General features: G+C 40.0%; 1 protein-coding gene across 1 annotated transcript in view; it reads right to left on the bottom strand.

Moving 5' to 3' along the window:
- dst (dystonin) overlaps nt 1-17,070 on the bottom strand; it is a 104,710-nt gene that overhangs the window by 55,185 nt on the left and 32,455 nt on the right. Inside the window, exons 9-35 of the mRNA XM_035531626.1 lie at nt 14,170-14,336; nt 13,131-13,243; nt 12,653-12,759; nt 11,771-11,890; nt 10,591-10,686; nt 10,322-10,449; nt 8,717-8,810; nt 8,472-8,626; nt 7,901-8,342; nt 7,687-7,815; nt 7,514-7,591; nt 7,207-7,368; nt 6,558-6,662; nt 6,331-6,426; nt 6,119-6,244; nt 5,878-6,030; nt 5,563-5,717; nt 5,186-5,312; nt 4,688-4,871; nt 4,167-4,324; nt 3,852-4,030; nt 3,581-3,719; nt 3,302-3,495; nt 3,024-3,186; nt 2,779-2,862; nt 2,571-2,678; nt 2,346-2,444 (exon numbers count right to left, since the gene is read on the bottom strand). Of these exons, the coding sequence (XP_035387519.1) occupies nt 2,346-2,444; nt 2,571-2,678; nt 2,779-2,862; nt 3,024-3,186; nt 3,302-3,495; nt 3,581-3,719; nt 3,852-4,030; nt 4,167-4,324; nt 4,688-4,871; nt 5,186-5,312; nt 5,563-5,717; nt 5,878-6,030; nt 6,119-6,244; nt 6,331-6,426; nt 6,558-6,662; nt 7,207-7,368; nt 7,514-7,591; nt 7,687-7,815; nt 7,901-8,342; nt 8,472-8,626; nt 8,717-8,810; nt 10,322-10,449; nt 10,591-10,686; nt 11,771-11,890; nt 12,653-12,759; nt 13,131-13,243; nt 14,170-14,336 (3,861 nt within the window). The remainder of the gene's footprint in view (nt 1-2,345; nt 2,445-2,570; nt 2,679-2,778; nt 2,863-3,023; nt 3,187-3,301; nt 3,496-3,580; nt 3,720-3,851; nt 4,031-4,166; nt 4,325-4,687; nt 4,872-5,185; nt 5,313-5,562; nt 5,718-5,877; nt 6,031-6,118; nt 6,245-6,330; nt 6,427-6,557; nt 6,663-7,206; nt 7,369-7,513; nt 7,592-7,686; nt 7,816-7,900; nt 8,343-8,471; nt 8,627-8,716; nt 8,811-10,321; nt 10,450-10,590; nt 10,687-11,770; nt 11,891-12,652; nt 12,760-13,130; nt 13,244-14,169; nt 14,337-17,070) is intronic.

The raw sequence follows: 17,070 nt of genomic DNA, 5'->3' as shown, positions 1-17,070 counted from the left end.
ATCCTTTTCACTTCTTGTTTTGGCACCAAGTTCTTCTTTGGCTTTTTGCAGTTGTTCTTTTAAGCTTTCTATTTCATTTTTCAGTGTTTTAATCTTTTGCTCAGAATGTAGTTTTTCTTGCTGGAATGACTCAATACTTACTGTAAGATGTCTGATATCACCATCCAGCAACTGATTTATTCTATTAAGATCACTTATCTTATACTTCATTTGTTCTCCTTCAGCCTGTTTAGAGGAAAGCTCTTCTTCTAGAAGCCTCAATTTTTGACAACTCTCCTGCTCACTGGTGCTCCGCTGGAGAAGCTTCCCTTGATTGATCTTAAGTTGTTCCTTTAATCCATCAACCTCAGTTTTATGAAAAAGCACTCTTTGCTCAAGTGAAGATTTATCTCGTTGGAGGGATTTGACTTGTTCTTGAAATATATAGACAGATTTCCTAAGTTCAGAAGCCTCCTGCCTTAGTTCTTCAGATTTTTGTCTGGTGCTGTTCCTATCTGACTCCATTTCAACCTGAAGCTTCATTAGCCTGCTATTTGCATCATCCAGCAGCTCTTTGAAACGTTGCGCTTTTTCCTCTGCCATATTCTTGTGCATAAGCACTGTGTTCAACTCAGACTTTAAAGTCTTGATCTCAGTTTCAGCTCTCTTTTTGCCCATCATGAGTTCATCCACTTTATACTGCAGGGTTTCAGCATTTGATTCTGTATGGATAAGCTGAACATTACTTGAGAACGTGGACTTTTTCAAAACATCCTTTGTCGGTCCCATCCGTGAATCCCCGTGAAGCACTCTAGTTTCAGACTGTTCTGCAAGATCCATTTCCATGGTCCTAACCTGGTTCAGGAGTTCTGTCTCAGCATCTTCCTTGGCTTTCAGCTCCCGCTCCAACGTGCGACTGTGCTCCTCTAGATCTTGTACATCACTATTCTTGCGCCGCAAGTGATCTTCTAGCTTCCTTCGAGCCAGTGTGCTCTCCTCTATGTTCTTCTTTAGCATCCTAAGGTTCTCCTCTAAGGAAACCTGCTTGGCCTCTGACTGCTGAATGAGCTGCCGAGCATGACTTAGCTCTTGTTCAATGACAGCCTTGGATTTTAAAGCACCCTCCAGCTCAAATCGGTACTGTTGTGTTTCATACTCTGCCTTTGATTTCTGCATATTCAGCTCCTCAATGGACTTTTTCTGCATTCCCATTTCTCCTCCAAGGATCTCCAGCTGCAGTTGCCTGTCAGCCAGGGAGGCCTCCAATACCAGTACCTGCCGCTGGAGCCTTGAGATCTCTTCTTCACTTGCTGTTTTCTGCACCTCCATACTTTCTATGCAACTTCTATATTCAGCTCTTTCAATTGATGTTGTCCTCTGAAATTACAGCCAAAATTACCCTCCAATTCTTGAACAGATGACTACAGAAAGAGAATGTGATTTGAACATCTTGTACTCTTACCAAACCAAGCATGAAAATGCTCCTCCACCCTTCTGGTGAAAGGATTTTGAGCATTCTATTTCAAGAAACACCATCACCTTCATCAATACAAAATAGTGCATACTTTGTATCAAAATTGATGTCTGATTTATAGTAGTATAAAGGACAAGTAGAATCAAAATATTTTGTTTACTTTATGGCACATTATTATGCATAAAGTGCATTACTTCCTGTGAAGAAATAATGCGCTTAGGAGTGTCAAGCATGGAAAGTGTAGAGCATGTAAGTGTAGTGAATTATTTGGTTTCAAACTGAAAAGAACAGTGAATTATGGCTGGAAGTATACTATACCCTTATAACATGCACAGCCGAAGTATTAAAAACTGATAGCAACTGTTTGATAGCAACTGTTCTGGTACAGAGAAGCTATGAGATAACAATGTTTCGTACTGGAAAGCACCCGCGACAAACCAACAATCATATTCAAGCTTATACTTGAATATGAGCTGCAAGGTAGCAAGGACATTCCATGGACAGGGCAATGAAAGCATTACAGTTTTAACAGTAAAAGTCTTTAATAACAAGAGAATAATTTAATCAAGGCCAAAGTCAGGGATTGTAGAATTGCCACATTTATGCACAGCATTTCAGGCATAGAAATTTCTAAAATACTGCAGGAAGGATCTTTATGCATGTTTCCCTCATATCTATTGTCAGATCAAAAGAAGCAAAAGGCAATTGTATAAAGACTCAATGCAAGAGAACCAAAATCTATGACAAATGGACAAATCACAGAGACATTTCCAACTATAAATAACATAAATGTCACTAGACCAAAAATTATTTCCAGATCCCCGAATGTGGCTTTAAATAAAGCAATAATCTATTCTAGAACAGGAAAAAGGCTATTGTATGAATTTCCTACCTCATCTTCTTCTGCTCTCTTTAGAGTTTCACTTGCAAACTTCACATACTGTGTCATAAGTGTAACCAGTGCTGTGTATCGAGTACGGAGGTCCATAAACTGAAGAGGAAAAAAAAGATTTTATAAACTGAAGGCAAAGCTACAGGCCTATTAGTTGTTTTGCTTGAAATGAACTCATGGTTATTGGTTGATTAGCTAGTTATTTCACATCGTTTCTCTGCCCACCTCCTGTTGGATAGCATCTGATGAGCTCTGCATCCTCCTCCTTTTAACAGGGGACTTGTGCTGAGAGTCTACCATGGCCCTGTAGGTCATCAATTGCAGCTCATAGTCCTGGAAACAGAGGGGAACATTTTACACTGAGGCCATCTTAACTCTGACAGCATCTTTTAACAGATTCATTTTGAAAGGTGGAGTCAGAAGCCCGTCTCACTTTTACTCCAGCTGCATACTGCTCTGCATACTTCTGGCATTCATCAATCTTACTGTGCTTACGTTCTATTTCTCCAACAAGTACCTGAAATATAAACAACTCAGTTGATAAAATTACATGTATTTGTTCATATATATTTATATATGTAGACTCAAACAAAGAAGATTATTTCTTAAGAAGAGTTGTATGATTTTCTTAACAATAACATTTCTTTAGAGGACACCTGAGATGGACAAAGTTCTTACTTTCTGTTGGTTGAGTAACTCAGCCAAAGCCTTGCTGTCCTCTGGCTGGTTCTCCTGTGTTTTCAGCTGGTTGGCCTCCATCTCTTTGCTCCACTCGTCAAGGCTACTGTATGTATCCTTGTAGTACTTCAGAGATTTGCTAATGCCTTCCAGGTCCCGAAGTCTGAAAGAATAAATGTTGAAAAATGTATGTGATTCATAATGAAAGGCAAATATTTCTGTCACACATATTACTGCAAAGGAATGATTGTGCTGATTTAATTGACTGTCTCACTTACCTGTTTTCAATTTGAGAGTGGATGTTACGCCATCTCTCTCCAAGCTGCTCTGCCTTCTCCTTGTGCCAGTCAAGATCGAAATCCCTCTCATTGTGTGTTTTGAACATACGGTCACTAATGACTCTGGCTTTCTGCAGCTCATCCTCCAGATCGTGGAATACTTCTCGCTTTTCATCTATTTCAGATCTCCATCGCTGAAAATATTAATTGTTGATTGTTAGGGAAAAGGTGCAGGAAAGCAAAAAAATAATTCATGGACACATTTTCACATTTTCTTACCTTGAGAGTGCTCATAACTGCATCAATGGACTTGATGTCAGCATGGACTGCATCTTCCTCACAGAGCTTAGCCTCATAGAGCTTAACCAGAGCCTCAGCACTCTGACTGTGTTTCACCACCAAACTCACCGTCTTCAACCTGAAAGTCACATCAGCAAAGTCTGGAATCAAGCCAGCCAGTCTAAACATGATCACAAAAGCTGGGTTTTAGTGGAATGCTACTTTCATGCATCTTCTTTATCAGAAACATATCAGTGAATGACACACTCACTTCTCCAGGTAGATGGAGCACATCGAGTAGACCTGATTCATGCTCTGAGTGAGAATGTTGAGTTCAGAGGAGAGGGTAGGCATGGCAGGAGAGTTGGCAGCCTGCCTGAGGAAAACTTCACACTTCTCCTTTAGCACCTCCAGATCCTCCTTCAACCGGTCTAATTCTGCCTTTTTCCTCTGTGGGTGTGGAAGAGAGCAGACAAAAAACAGTGCTTTTAAGAGACTAGGTCGGTGACCAGAGGATAACTACTGTGGTGTTCAGAGAGAAATGTTGCCGGGTGAAGGATAAACTTTCCCAGTCGAGCTGCTGTACCTCCTGCTCGGCAATGCGCTGAATGCTGGCCTGCAGGTCATCCCGGGCCAGAGGGGTGCGGACCTGCCGTATCAGCTGCTCCTCATGGGCCTCCACACACATGCGAAAGTTACGCACCTCTGATATAAAGAGGTTGTAGACTGATTCCTCATGTTCCTCTGCGAACCACAAGAGGGCATCACAGTCAAACACAAGCCAATTTTGCAAGTCATGTGCAAACCTCCAGATTTTCTAGCAATAAATAAACAAAATCTCAATAACAAACTGACAATAAATAAATCTTATATATCTCTAATATAATTGCTTCTTATTTGATATTTTGGGTTTAGTAAACATAGGAAACTGATTTGTGCACTTTATATATTGATCATAGCATTGAAGACAAGGCTGGATGAGGAAGAATTCCAGTAGGTATTAACTTTCTAACTTCAGAGGCTTAAACGGGCATGTGTTTTCCTCTAGTCAGCAGTACTCTCCTAACAAGGAGAATGAAACCCTAGGGAGTACATGGGTCATCTTGCCTCTCTCCGCAGACTTCAGCAGCTCCTCATAGTACTCCTTTGAGGCCAGCACCTCTCTCTCCAGCTGAGTACAGTCTACCATGGTGAACACCTCCGACTCCTCACTGTCCTCCAGGAATTCCTCTAAGTGAGTATGCAGGCTGCTCAGGACCTGCTGGTGTTCACCTGGCAGCATGGTCTTAATCTGAGAGGAACAGGTAATGCAGTTTCCAACACAGAGTTATTTTGGCTATTACAGTGAGCACAAAAAAGAGTGAGTGTTGGTAAATGTGTCGCATCAAGTTCCAATTAGTTGTCATAAATGGGATGAATGCGACTTCTGTTGAGTAAATGCAGCCTTAGTGTAGTTAGGTTAGATGAGAGCTGGGGAGTGCTTGGGATGCTGTTAACCTTCCCAGCCCTAGATGCCTTTTGTCTAGTGACTGTGACGTTCCCGGTCATTTCCCACTTATTTTCTTGGCTTAATTCTCATGCAGGTGCATAAGCAAATATGCGTACAGAGGCGACGGTGCTTTTTCGGATAGTCCGGATGTCCATCATCAGGTAGTGCCAGGACACCACACTCTTCATGTTAATGTGGGAACGATGCCACAGTGCTAGAACATTCTGATACAGCTGCTCAATCCTGACAATGGGAAAAAAACACAGACTATGAGGCAAAGGTACAATACCTATTCATATGAGAAAAATGGATAGGAGGGTTCAGGGAGGGCCGACTTCCCATAAGTTGTCTGTGTACTATATTATACAGCAGCATTGTTTTACCTTACAAAATGTAATGTAAAGTTAAACTATAGTTTAGAAGGGAACGTTCCAAGTAAGCTGAATCATTTTACTGATGTTTCTTTGTCTTTGTGGGGATAAGTTCTACCCACCTGCTGGCCATGTCTATTGCCTCCTTATTGGGTGGGGGCACGCTAAAACAGACCGAAGGCACCATGGCCTCATTCCCCGAGGGACTGATCACCTTCCACTTGGCTCTGTGAGCATTACTGGCCAGCACACACTCATCATCCTTGTAGATGGTGATCTGAAGATAATTTAAAGGAAAAGACAGAAATCATCTTAATTGTAAAACATATATATACATGTAACAATAATAGTAGGACTTATGGCACCTCAACTAATCATGTGTTCTACCACCATATTAATAGTGTATCATTTCTGAGAATTGTTTCGCAAGGGTATACCTCTATTTGACAGTAGTCACAGATGGCTTTGACAGGGACGGACATTCGAACAGGGCTCTCTGGGTTACGAGGCTTGAGCTGACACACAGACTTGGCCCGGCCCACTACCCCAGCCACAGTGCTGCGGTACTGCAGTAGCTGCTCCTTTTCATCCTGCAGTGACAATATACAACTAGATACACATCAGCTCTATAATAATGGCAAAGTCATTGACTATACATTGTTCAGCAAGATTACTAACCATAGACTCCTGAATGAGGTCCTCCAACTTATGCAGACTACTTGTACGGTCACACCCATATTTTCTACTAATGGAATCTTGAAGGCTCTTAAGGTAGTCCAAGCTCTCTTTGGCATCGTTGAAAAACTGTTTGGATAACAAGTTCAAGGGCTGAATCAGCCAAAACAGGAAAGCTGTTAATGCAAGACAAGAGCACAGCGACTGTGGCCTACCTCAAAGTAAGCAGCATTGTCTTTCAAGTGCTGCTCCACACAGTAGCAGAGCTGCAGGATCCAGCTCCACTGTGTCTGCATGGCAGCCTTATATGCCTGAGGATTGATGGGACAAAAGAGAGGTTCAGCCATCCTCATCCTTAGAATACTATCCTGTTTCAGACATTGGTATCTGTTCTGTGCTGTAAAGAGAGATATCAGTGTGCTCAGGCTCACACATGCTTTACCTCTATGGTAAGCCTGGCTGGGTGGTTCTGTTGTAGAAGGCTGTCAGCTTGGTCTTGTACTGACTTGATCACCCCCTCCTTCTGATCCAGCTCTCTCATCAGGTCCTGTAAGAAGGGATAGGGTGACTTTTATTATGGTAGTTTTTGCTTTGGGGCATAGTATGTTTAGGCTTGTAATGGCAGATGTCTTTAACCATACTAACACTTATAATGTAATTACAAGAAACAGCATGCTCATGACACAGTCATGTGCTAAAGTTAACTCTTCCCCTAAAGCACTTAAATGTGTCTAGAGACCTAACCTGTTTACATGGAAAAAACCTCTCACCCTCTGAGAAGACATAAACAGTGGGTGTAGTTTAACACTTAAGCTCAGGGCAATGAGAGCCATTCTCTGGTAAAGTTAGTCTGAACTTATTCCTAATTATCCTACTTATGGAACTGTGTATATACTTAATCTGCAAGCAACTCAAAATGTATTGAAGGCATGTATGTTTCAATCTTTTCACTAAAGCAGAGTTGCTCAACCTAGTCCACAGGACATGTGAGCTGGACCTCATTTTTGCACTAACCTAGGTCCCAGGACTGGATTAGGCCATAAAAGAAGAAGAATTTCAAAGCATATGCTTTGGCAGGTGGGTAGACTCACCGCATGGTAGTTTTTTTTCCTGGAGATGTTAGCATTACGCTCACTCCAGTCAAAGGCCACCTCCTCTTCCTCTTTTTCATTAAGCCAAATTAACTCCTGGGTGGCACGTGACACAAAATCATGTAGGCTTTCCAGGTGTTTTTGTCTCTCTCTAGAAAAGTTCTAAAGACAGGGAATCGTAGTCAATTAGTGAGAAAACAATTCAAACTACTCATAATTACCAAATTAATTCAGTGTAAATGTCACTGATTTTTATTAGACTGAGTAATAAAAGGCAGTCAATATAGTCTTTGTAAGATACACATACCAGTAGTTTACCATACTGGTTCTCTAAATTGCCCAGTTTCTCTGAGTAACTCTGTTTCAGTGGCTGGGTCATCTGAATCTGAAAAGTCAGATAGCAATTGTGATTCAAGGCCTATTGCAATGACTTTGCCCCCAAAAAATGTCACTAAAGTAAAATGTAACATGAAGTCTTACCTCACTAATTTTCGCTTCCTTAAGGCTCATCTGGAAATCCTCAATGGCTTTGTGAATATTTCTGTGATTTTCTAAATGAGATTCAACACTTGGCAGATCTGATCCCCATTCTTCTCGATCAAGCTGTACCTTCAAGGCATGAAACTGCATTATTTTCCATTTTCGTTTGACTTACCTCAGATTAAAAAATGGAATTCACCAACAGAATTCTCACCTGCATCTCTTCCACCCAGTTAACCAGGTCTTGCACAAACTTCATATTGACCTCTTCCTCAGATAAGTTGGGGTCTACTAATGATGACTTGAGCATAGGTTTGCGGATTTGCACCTGTTTTAGGTGTTGGAGGACCCCTGGCTCCATGCCCCCTCCACCACCTAAGATGGGCTGCAAGCCAGGGGTCAGGGCTGGGGTCATGTCTGGGGTTAGGGCTGGGGCAAGTGTGCTGCCTGGAGTGACCATGGTTCCAGGCGTTAGGGCTGGCGTGAGAGACGGACTCAGGCCTGCATTCAGGTGCTGAGAGAAGCCTGAGTTCAAACTCTGAGTGATGCCAGAGATCATCATCTTGGTCTGATCCTGGGTCAGTATGCGCCCCTTGCTGTACACTGATGAGCATTCTGCTCTGAGGGTCAGCAGGTCATCACGAAGCTTAGATACTCTGTGGCATGAAAAATCAGCTAATTCAGAACCAAAATCTATGAAAGACAGTTGCTAGGCAATAAATCAGAACAAAAGCAAATAATCTAGAATTATAAGATGTAGTAGTAAACTCCCAAAGGCTTCTAACCTTTGAACAAGCTGATCAGCCAAGTAGAACTTCCCATCCAGTAGAATCTGGATGTCCACAACTTGCTGTCTCAGCAGGTTCTCACTTTCTAGGAGGTATCCCGCAATCTCTGCCTCATGCTGAAACTGGATCCCAGATTCTAGCCTCTTTGCATCCTTAAGGAATATTTAAGAAGCATTAAGTCAGTCAGTTACTTATGTATAGAAAAGGAGCTTCTGACATTGTTCTCTTATTCCTGTACTTACAGACTGCAGAGATGCCCGTACTAAAGCCAGTTTATCTTCTCCAGTCATGCAGTCTCGTTGCACTCTGTTTGCTATTTGCTGCAGCATTTCAAGTCTATAATAAAGAGATAATAAAGAGAACAGAAAATAATAAGAACAATCCAGTTGTATTCAAGTCTTTCTAGAGTGCTAGATGCTAGTGTACATACCAAGTCTTGATATAACATGGCATTTGGTAAAGAAGACAAGACCCTCAGTAATCCTCTGCATTGCCCTAATGTCCAAGTGGTAACCTCACCTGGGCCCATACACAGAGTTGTTGTTGAGATAGAGCGGGGTGCTAGAGAAAGGCTCGTGTGCTCCGGAAAGCAAGTTCTCCGCCGAGCCAAGGCTGGTTAGGGTGCTGTCGCTCACGGATGACACGCTGCTGTGGTAAATCAGGCCACTCTGCATAATGGCACAGTCCCCCAGCCAAGGCACTGAGAACAGCACCTAGCACACCTCTATCTGAGACTGGGATCTCATAGCTGAAGCACTCACAGGAGCATGCAAACATGCAAACCCTCTGATGGCACACGACTCCAGTCACTGCCATTTATAAGCTCATGCGTGGCAGCAAAAAAAGCCAGCCCCTGATAATAGTTCCCTCTGGTGAAAAACACCTGACATACTTCTTAGACAGATGATCTGCTACAGGTTCAGACAGCTACGGTTTGTACAGGAGGGCGTGGAATGTAATACATGTGGCACACCCACCATTTTCACTCATATCCCTCAATAGGCTTATTTAGCTGTATAATGGACAGCAGACCTTTTATTAAGAGAATTATAGTGCAACTGAATATCAACAGGCAATCCTAAAACAAGACAACACAGCATTTCCTTTAAATAATAAATTATAAAACTGCAGTATTGTGTTGCTTTAAGAGTGCGTGCTTTATAAATAGCTAAACAAACCCAACCCAACATACCCGTAACTTCAACACAAAACAAAGCTTTACTTACAATAGTTTTATCAACAATCAAAAATATTCTACCTGAGGATATCCACTTCAGGTTAGTAGATACAAAGCAATGAAAGCCATTTAATGAGTAAAGCCTTAGCCATAATCATAAGCAAGATGATTCAAGAGATATATCATTTAACTTGACAAGGCAAGACAGATCTGTTTGAGGTGCTTTATATATAAAAGTATAAAATGCAAGTGTTTTTAATTGAAAAGATTTGTTTAACAAATTATATAATTAAATAATTTATAAATGACTTAAAAAGATGGAAAAATATCTTTATCTATACTAAATATCTTAATATAGACTTAAAGACAAAATGTGTGCTATACTATAATAAAGTCCTACTGAAATAAATTAACAGGAATACAGCAAAGAATTTTTCTATAAAGACAATTCCACATTTGCCTCTTTCCTCCTTTACAATCCGTGTGCGTTTACATTCAAACAAGCATAGGTATAGTGGAGGAAATCCTCAGTAAATACTTCAGCCCTGCTGTATGAACACACACCATCACCACCATGGGGTCTGAATGATCCACTCTGATTCTGTGCTGTCAATGACTTTTACAGATTGAGATTTAAAACAGAATGGATGGCGCCTTAGGCATCTCATACCTGTCGACCTCTGGCCTCAGGCTCTTCTCCCGCTCCAGCATGGCCACAATCAGCTTGCCCCACTCCTTCTCCACGTCATTTGGATGGTAGCCCTGCGGCAGTTGGATGCGACCAAACTCGATCCATACCTGCCACCCCATATCATTAAAACACATCTCAGACCCCAAATATCAGACCTAAAATCTCAGACATTTTCTTCACATTATTTCATTGCACTATAGGCAAAAGAAGTGTGAAGATGTGTGTCCAGTTTTTTGGAGAGTACCAACCTCTAGCATTTTGTAAAGATGCTTAATTTTGGTCTTCTCTGTCTCTTTTGGTGGGATTTCTCTCTCCTTGAAATGCAGGTACTGTGAATAAAGTGCCTGTGAAAATAGAACACCACCAATCAGCAGCTTTGTCTACAGCCGGTTTTTAAATGCATGTTCTCTCTTGGTAAAGATATTACAGGAAAAGCCTTACACCAGCATTTTCCAAAAATACAGCGCAGTTCTTGTCAACTTCAAACTCATCTGATAGCCAGAGGATGAGGTCTACAATTTTGGTAAGGCTTTAATACTTGTTAACAAAGGGGAAGCTACACATTCTTAAGCATGAGCAACCTCTCTGCCCCTAGTCTTCCAAGCTTCCAATACCCAGCATTGGTGATACACATCATCAAAACATCGAAATTTCCCATTCCAGGCTTTTGAATGCAATTATTATTCTAATACTGTCATGGGTTTTTTGTAGTTTCTTGCTATTTTTTTTTGTTTTTCAAAGAACTCTCTTATTGCAGTTCCTTTAGTCATTAAATCAATTCTCTTACACCAAATAGCTAGCTAGCTCTCCCCTGTCTACAACAACTACCAACTGTAGAGGGTGCAGCAAGCACATGCTTCCTTGGAGACACGTGAAGCCAAGCACATCATCTTTTTTAGCTGCTGCCCATGCTACAACACAATGACCTCAAAGGAAAGTGCTAACTGTCCTTGTCAGCAAGCATGACTGCACAGACATACACAATTGGCTGATGTCACTTGATAGGAGACAAGGTAATTCCATATCTTCCACCCAGAGCACAGAGCCAATTTTGCTCCCTTGGACTCCTGGCCTCAGATGGCTGTGGCACTATCGGGGCTTGAACCAGTGAACCCACAATGACAGGGTGAACTCTTTTCTGTTACATACATTGTCACTGAGTGGCCCATTGCATATTTTTATCTCGGATTTCTTATTGCAAAGGCAGCCATGTAGATACATTTTGTGTTCTCAGGTACCCAACTCCAATCTTGGGGATCTAATTCCCTGGAAAGTTTAGTTGAAACCCTAAATCTAACACTTGAAACAATTAATCAAGGCCTTTCTTTGCATGTGAACATAAGAGACAAGTGTGTTGCATGATGGATCTATAGAATTGGTACAGATCTACAAAATAGTTCAATAACATTTAAGGACATTGTGTCTTACCTTAAGTTCCACAGGATTACTGGGGAAGTTTCTGTCGGACATGACAGTCACGTTGTGTTTGATCCACTGGCTGAGGTAATTAACCATGTTCTGATACTCTACCCATTTAACATCGACGTCCTGTTCCATGAAAGAAGGAAAATAATTAACTCTTATAATGACTCCTTGATTAAATAAATAAACTCCTTGATGATTACATTCTAAATCTGATGGTATGACATTATACAACATTATATGACATTACACTTTCATTGTGCCGTGTGGCTTACCCACCTTGTAAGCCACACAGCACAGTGGCAAGCCATTTGAGCAAATGTTTTGACACAATATGCTCAACAATATTGTGTAGTCAGGTGTGTGAAGACATAGATACAATGCTGCTATCAGACAAACAGCAACTCATACACTGAAAACTGGCATCTAACAATTATCTAATCAAATTCTCCATCACTTATCCAGTATTTTAAAAGTGATATGAATAAGACATTAAACAAGCTGCCAAGTAACTAGTGTTGGTTTTGAGCAGTTAAAATAACTATGTGAAAAACAACAGCTAAATGTCATAACCAAAATGAAGCTTAAACTTTAAGGGTTATTGTTTACTAGCCAAACCTACAGTTTCTAAATGAACTGGCAACTAATACTAAGGTGTTTTAGCTCAGAGAGCACAGAGAACATCATCATAAGACCAGGCACATACTTGATTTATAAGTGTAGTCATGGTGTTAGCTCTAACATTATACCCGATACCACAAAAACAGCTTTGCCTCAAATCACATCTCCTTAGTAACAGGCCACTACATAATAGAAATAAACATGACGTAGGCTGATGATATGATTTCCAAATGGTAAACATGGTATATATTTTCAGTCTCAACTTACATTTGCATTTATGCCCTCAACACCCTCCGGTACTTTAGGGAAGACATCGTATAATGTTGAAACGTATGTAATGACTGACTTCTCATCCGGAGATGTTACATCCACATCTGTTAAGAAAGATATTATGACCCATGCCAGCCCATAAAGAACTGCAATTAAAATGGCATCAAGTGTCCACATTACAGCCTCCCAAACTCCTGACTCTCCCAAATGTTTATTAGGTATTTCTTTATTTAGATTTGCCTTCAAAAAATCATGGACACTGTTGAGAGAACGATTGGCAAACATGAAACTAAAGATGACTGCATACTCATTATTTCAGTCTCTCATCAATAAAACCAAGATTACATTTTCTAAAAGCTTTTGTTCAGGAACCTCTAGACAACAATATTTCTTCTCAGTGTAGCAGATTTGGGTGCCTACAGAATCTATATACCATAAAAAGACAGTGATGATCAAACGTGAGTGATGAACTCACCCTCTGGGTCCAGCAGCCGAGCAACCCCCAGCTGCTCAGCCACACTGAAAGCATGCTCCAGGTTTGATCTGCTATTCTGTGTTGATACTTTGCTCATATCCACCAGGTCAGGCCTACAGCAAGAAAGACCAGAAAGACAAGACAAAAAAATTAAAATCTAATGTCATACCATCAGATTTAGAATGTAATGTTTGGACAGAGCACTCACAAAACCATTTCACTGCCAGTTATACTGTGTATGACTATGTATGTGACAAATAAACCAAACTTGAAACTTGAAACTAATCATCAATTTATTTATTCATTTTGATAGGGATATTTCCAAATTTCGGGGGGGGGGGGGGGGGGGGGCAAATAAACAAGGTAATTTGTTTACTTAACACCTCATCAACTCACTGATGTACTAAAACTAGGACAAGGCAAAGATGCAGCACTAAGAATTTGTTAAAGCACAGATGGAATGCCAGAGGTGACCAAGACTTTCCACTGCTGTCAACTTGTGTTTCTCTAAGAGAGAGGACATCAGCCACAGACGAGCCATTAGAGGTCAGAAGGAAAATACCAGCGCTTACTGACTTACACAAGATACGCAAACCACAAGGACAAACCACTGTGAGTACCATGACTATCTACAGTAACATAAAGTAAGACATGACAGGAGATAAAGTTAACAACTAGGAAAGGTGTGATTAGTCAGTTGAATTCTGAAACCATGCTATAATTACTCTTGATAAAAAGCCAGATCTTAATGTCCTAGGACATACTAATTACTGAGAATCCAGTGACTATCTGTAGTAACAGAAGTAGGGCATTATTGAGAGAAAGTTATAATTGGACTGGGTACTGCTTGATTAGGTCTGCTGAATGCTGAATGCATGTTCAATCAAGTCAGGGAGATCATTTCAATACTTAAGGAAAGGTAAAACCAAAATTAGTCACTGATAGTTGCCAGGTAGCTTCAGAATAAGCTTAGTTTGAAGCATTAGCAATGATTGCTAATGACAAAAAAAAAAAAAGAAACAGTATCTGTGATTATTACCTATATTTGTGAATAATGGCGTTGAATAGCCTTCCATCTCTCCAGGAGGTAGTGAAATTGTCACAGTGGACACCAACATAACCCTCAGTCATCTGCTGGGACCACAGGAGCAGTCTCTCCTTGGCCGTCATGTCCTCTGACTCCCCAGGAATGTGGATGTCTGATATCTATATAGAGGAATCAAAAAAGACCTCTATTACCTTAATCACATTTGTAACTGAATATAAAATCAGTCATTTCCAGCACTAAGAAAGCATGTGGTGAAACCCACAGAACTTACTTTCAAATCTCAATATTCTGAAGAACTATGTGCCAGAACATGTTTTTCAAAATGATACTGCCAAATACTTTGAAAGACTAATCATTTACCAAATATTCCACTCATCTTTTCATTTATTTATCCATCCATCATTTCATTGCCTGACACAGTCGCTCACTTCATCAAATAACATTTAGCCTGCAATAATATATTCAGTTGAATATTTCACTCAAACATATCAGGAGCAGCAATGAATAAATGTTAATTTTCAGGACAGAAAGAGCAGACATAAAAAGACAAAAAGGTTACATAGTGTGCTTGCTTTGCTGACTCATACCGAAATATGACCCAAAGTAAATTTAAAAAAACAGCAAAAACGATCTCATTTGACCTTGTTTAGGAACACAGTAAAGGTAAACTTAAAATATTGACATGTCTTTGTAACGTCATGCACACATCTTGAACACATTAAATAAATATGTTATCAGTTCACAGTATTTCTGTCATGCCCTCAGCCACACATCCTGACCCATCCCAGCACTTTGCCTCATCGGCCTACTGACCATCAGCTCAATGCCAGCTCCCACCATTCATCACTTTCACCTATCTCCAATCCTGTACCCATTAACTACCACTTCTTTTCCCCTGAATCAGTTTGTTTGTGAAGTCTCTCTTTCATATAGAGTTCATGATTTTCTTTCACACCCAAGTCTATAGTTGTGATGTGGAGCAATTATGAGACAGATGCAGAAAGAGACAGGTGATACAAATGATACAGCAAAAACCAAAACAAGGAGGGGAACAGGAATGGAGAAAATGAAACAATGGCACGAGACAGGGAAACCATGGAGAGAGGACGCTAGAAGGGGCCAATCATGACAATAGTAGCCTGATTGATTATGTTTTGACAGTGCCTGAATGTTTCTGAATTTTGGATTACTAACTGTCTGCTTTGTGCTTTTTTTCATTAAATACCATTCTGCTTAGGCCTTTGCATCTAGTCTCATAATGAGCTTCTCACACATTTTATGACAGCTTCTCACAATCTTTATGCTATGTCCATACTGTGCAGACAGCAATGCTTATACAATTCACTATTTGAATGAACATGAACGAAATGAACATGCCAGAAAAAACATTTATTCAAAAGTTAAAAAATTCCAGACTGCCAAAACTACACAAGTATGTATGTATTTATAAATAGCAAACTAATTCTGCCATAAGTCAGGACTCTGCCAGTTGTTATTAACCTGCTGTTATTATTATTGTTGTTAACTTGCTATTAACCTGCTACCTGCTGTTATTATTGTTGTTAACCTGACAGATGGTTGAGGAAACGTCTGAATGTCTAAGAAATGCCCTTTATTGCTGACAATTAACCTCTAAAACACCAAACAAATAAAAACAAACAAACAAACAAAGCTACACTTCCCCACATCAATAACACCGAATGAAAGTAAACAGTAACTCCCTAACAGTTATCTCAACAGCTGATGTCCACCATCTTTGTTATTAAAATAAAGAATCACAAGGTGTGGTGCTGTTTTATAAGTTTCACACTAAATTTTCTTTTAACGGTTGCTGAGCTTATAAACAAAGTGTTAACAAAAATGTATTTATTCAACGCAATATGAGAACAGTAGTTTAGTCAATTGTGCACTGAGCTGTTGTCCACTCCCATAGACTTAGAAGCACTGTTTTGATTTGTGCTTTTTTACTCATGGTATTTATTTACACAGACCAATCCAAAAGTCCAAAGTCTCTGATTAGAAAAGTCTGAATATAAAGACCCCTTAAACAGGAAAATGAATCAATGTGGACTTTTTCAAAACTTTTGGCACAACAGAAGATTCAAATATTAATAGAGACTGCATTATATAAACTGATTAGGCATTAATTACAATAATTGGGATACTTTACTAAAATATAACTGCATGCTGGGCAAAACGTATTTTAGGACACAGATCAGAATGTTCATAGTATACTACATCTTAAATTCACCAGTTATTTTATCAATTTATGCTGGAACAAAGATCTTTTTTAAAAGCGCTTAAGTACATCAAGTTAAGTAATGGAGATTAGCAGTTGATTTAGATCTTCATGGTTCAACAGCTCATTAGTGATCTTCTTACATGACTAAGCACCAGTGACCAAACCTATCTGTAGCACTCAGAATAGGCTCTGAGGTGGATGCCTCACACAGTACCACAACACATTGAAGTTAGAGGTTTAGTGGTAATGAACAGTTTGAAACTGTCTGTAATAATTACACATACTGACATTTAGGTAAACTCAGTATGCATCTACGAGCCATTAATTATAGCTTGCCAGTCAGAAACTGAAAGTTCAAAGTTTTTAGACTACTGTTAAGGGAGAACAGAAGATTCAAACACACCAAAATAGCTCTGGAGCAAGCGGCTGCCAAACCAAGTACAAGAGATATTTTGAAAACATTACATATCTTCTCTTGTCAAAATGTTTCCCATTGCTATCACAATAAAAAACTGAAAATAAGCTTAAAATGGATTGACTCAATGCTTAATTTACCTCACATTGTTTAGGGTAAGCAGACTTTTTTTGGACAATGGCCAGGGAATCCTGGGAAATTGATCCTCCAGAGCATGAATTGACCTTCCTCCTCT

The sequence above is a fragment of the Electrophorus electricus genome, chromosome 11, assembly GCF_013358815.1.
Source record: "Electrophorus electricus isolate fEleEle1 chromosome 11, fEleEle1.pri, whole genome shotgun sequence".
NCBI classification, from domain to species: Eukaryota; Metazoa; Chordata; class Actinopteri; order Gymnotiformes; family Gymnotidae; genus Electrophorus; species Electrophorus electricus.
The sequence above is the reverse complement of the archived record's forward strand: the minus strand, read 5'-3'. Positions and strand labels throughout refer to the sequence as shown.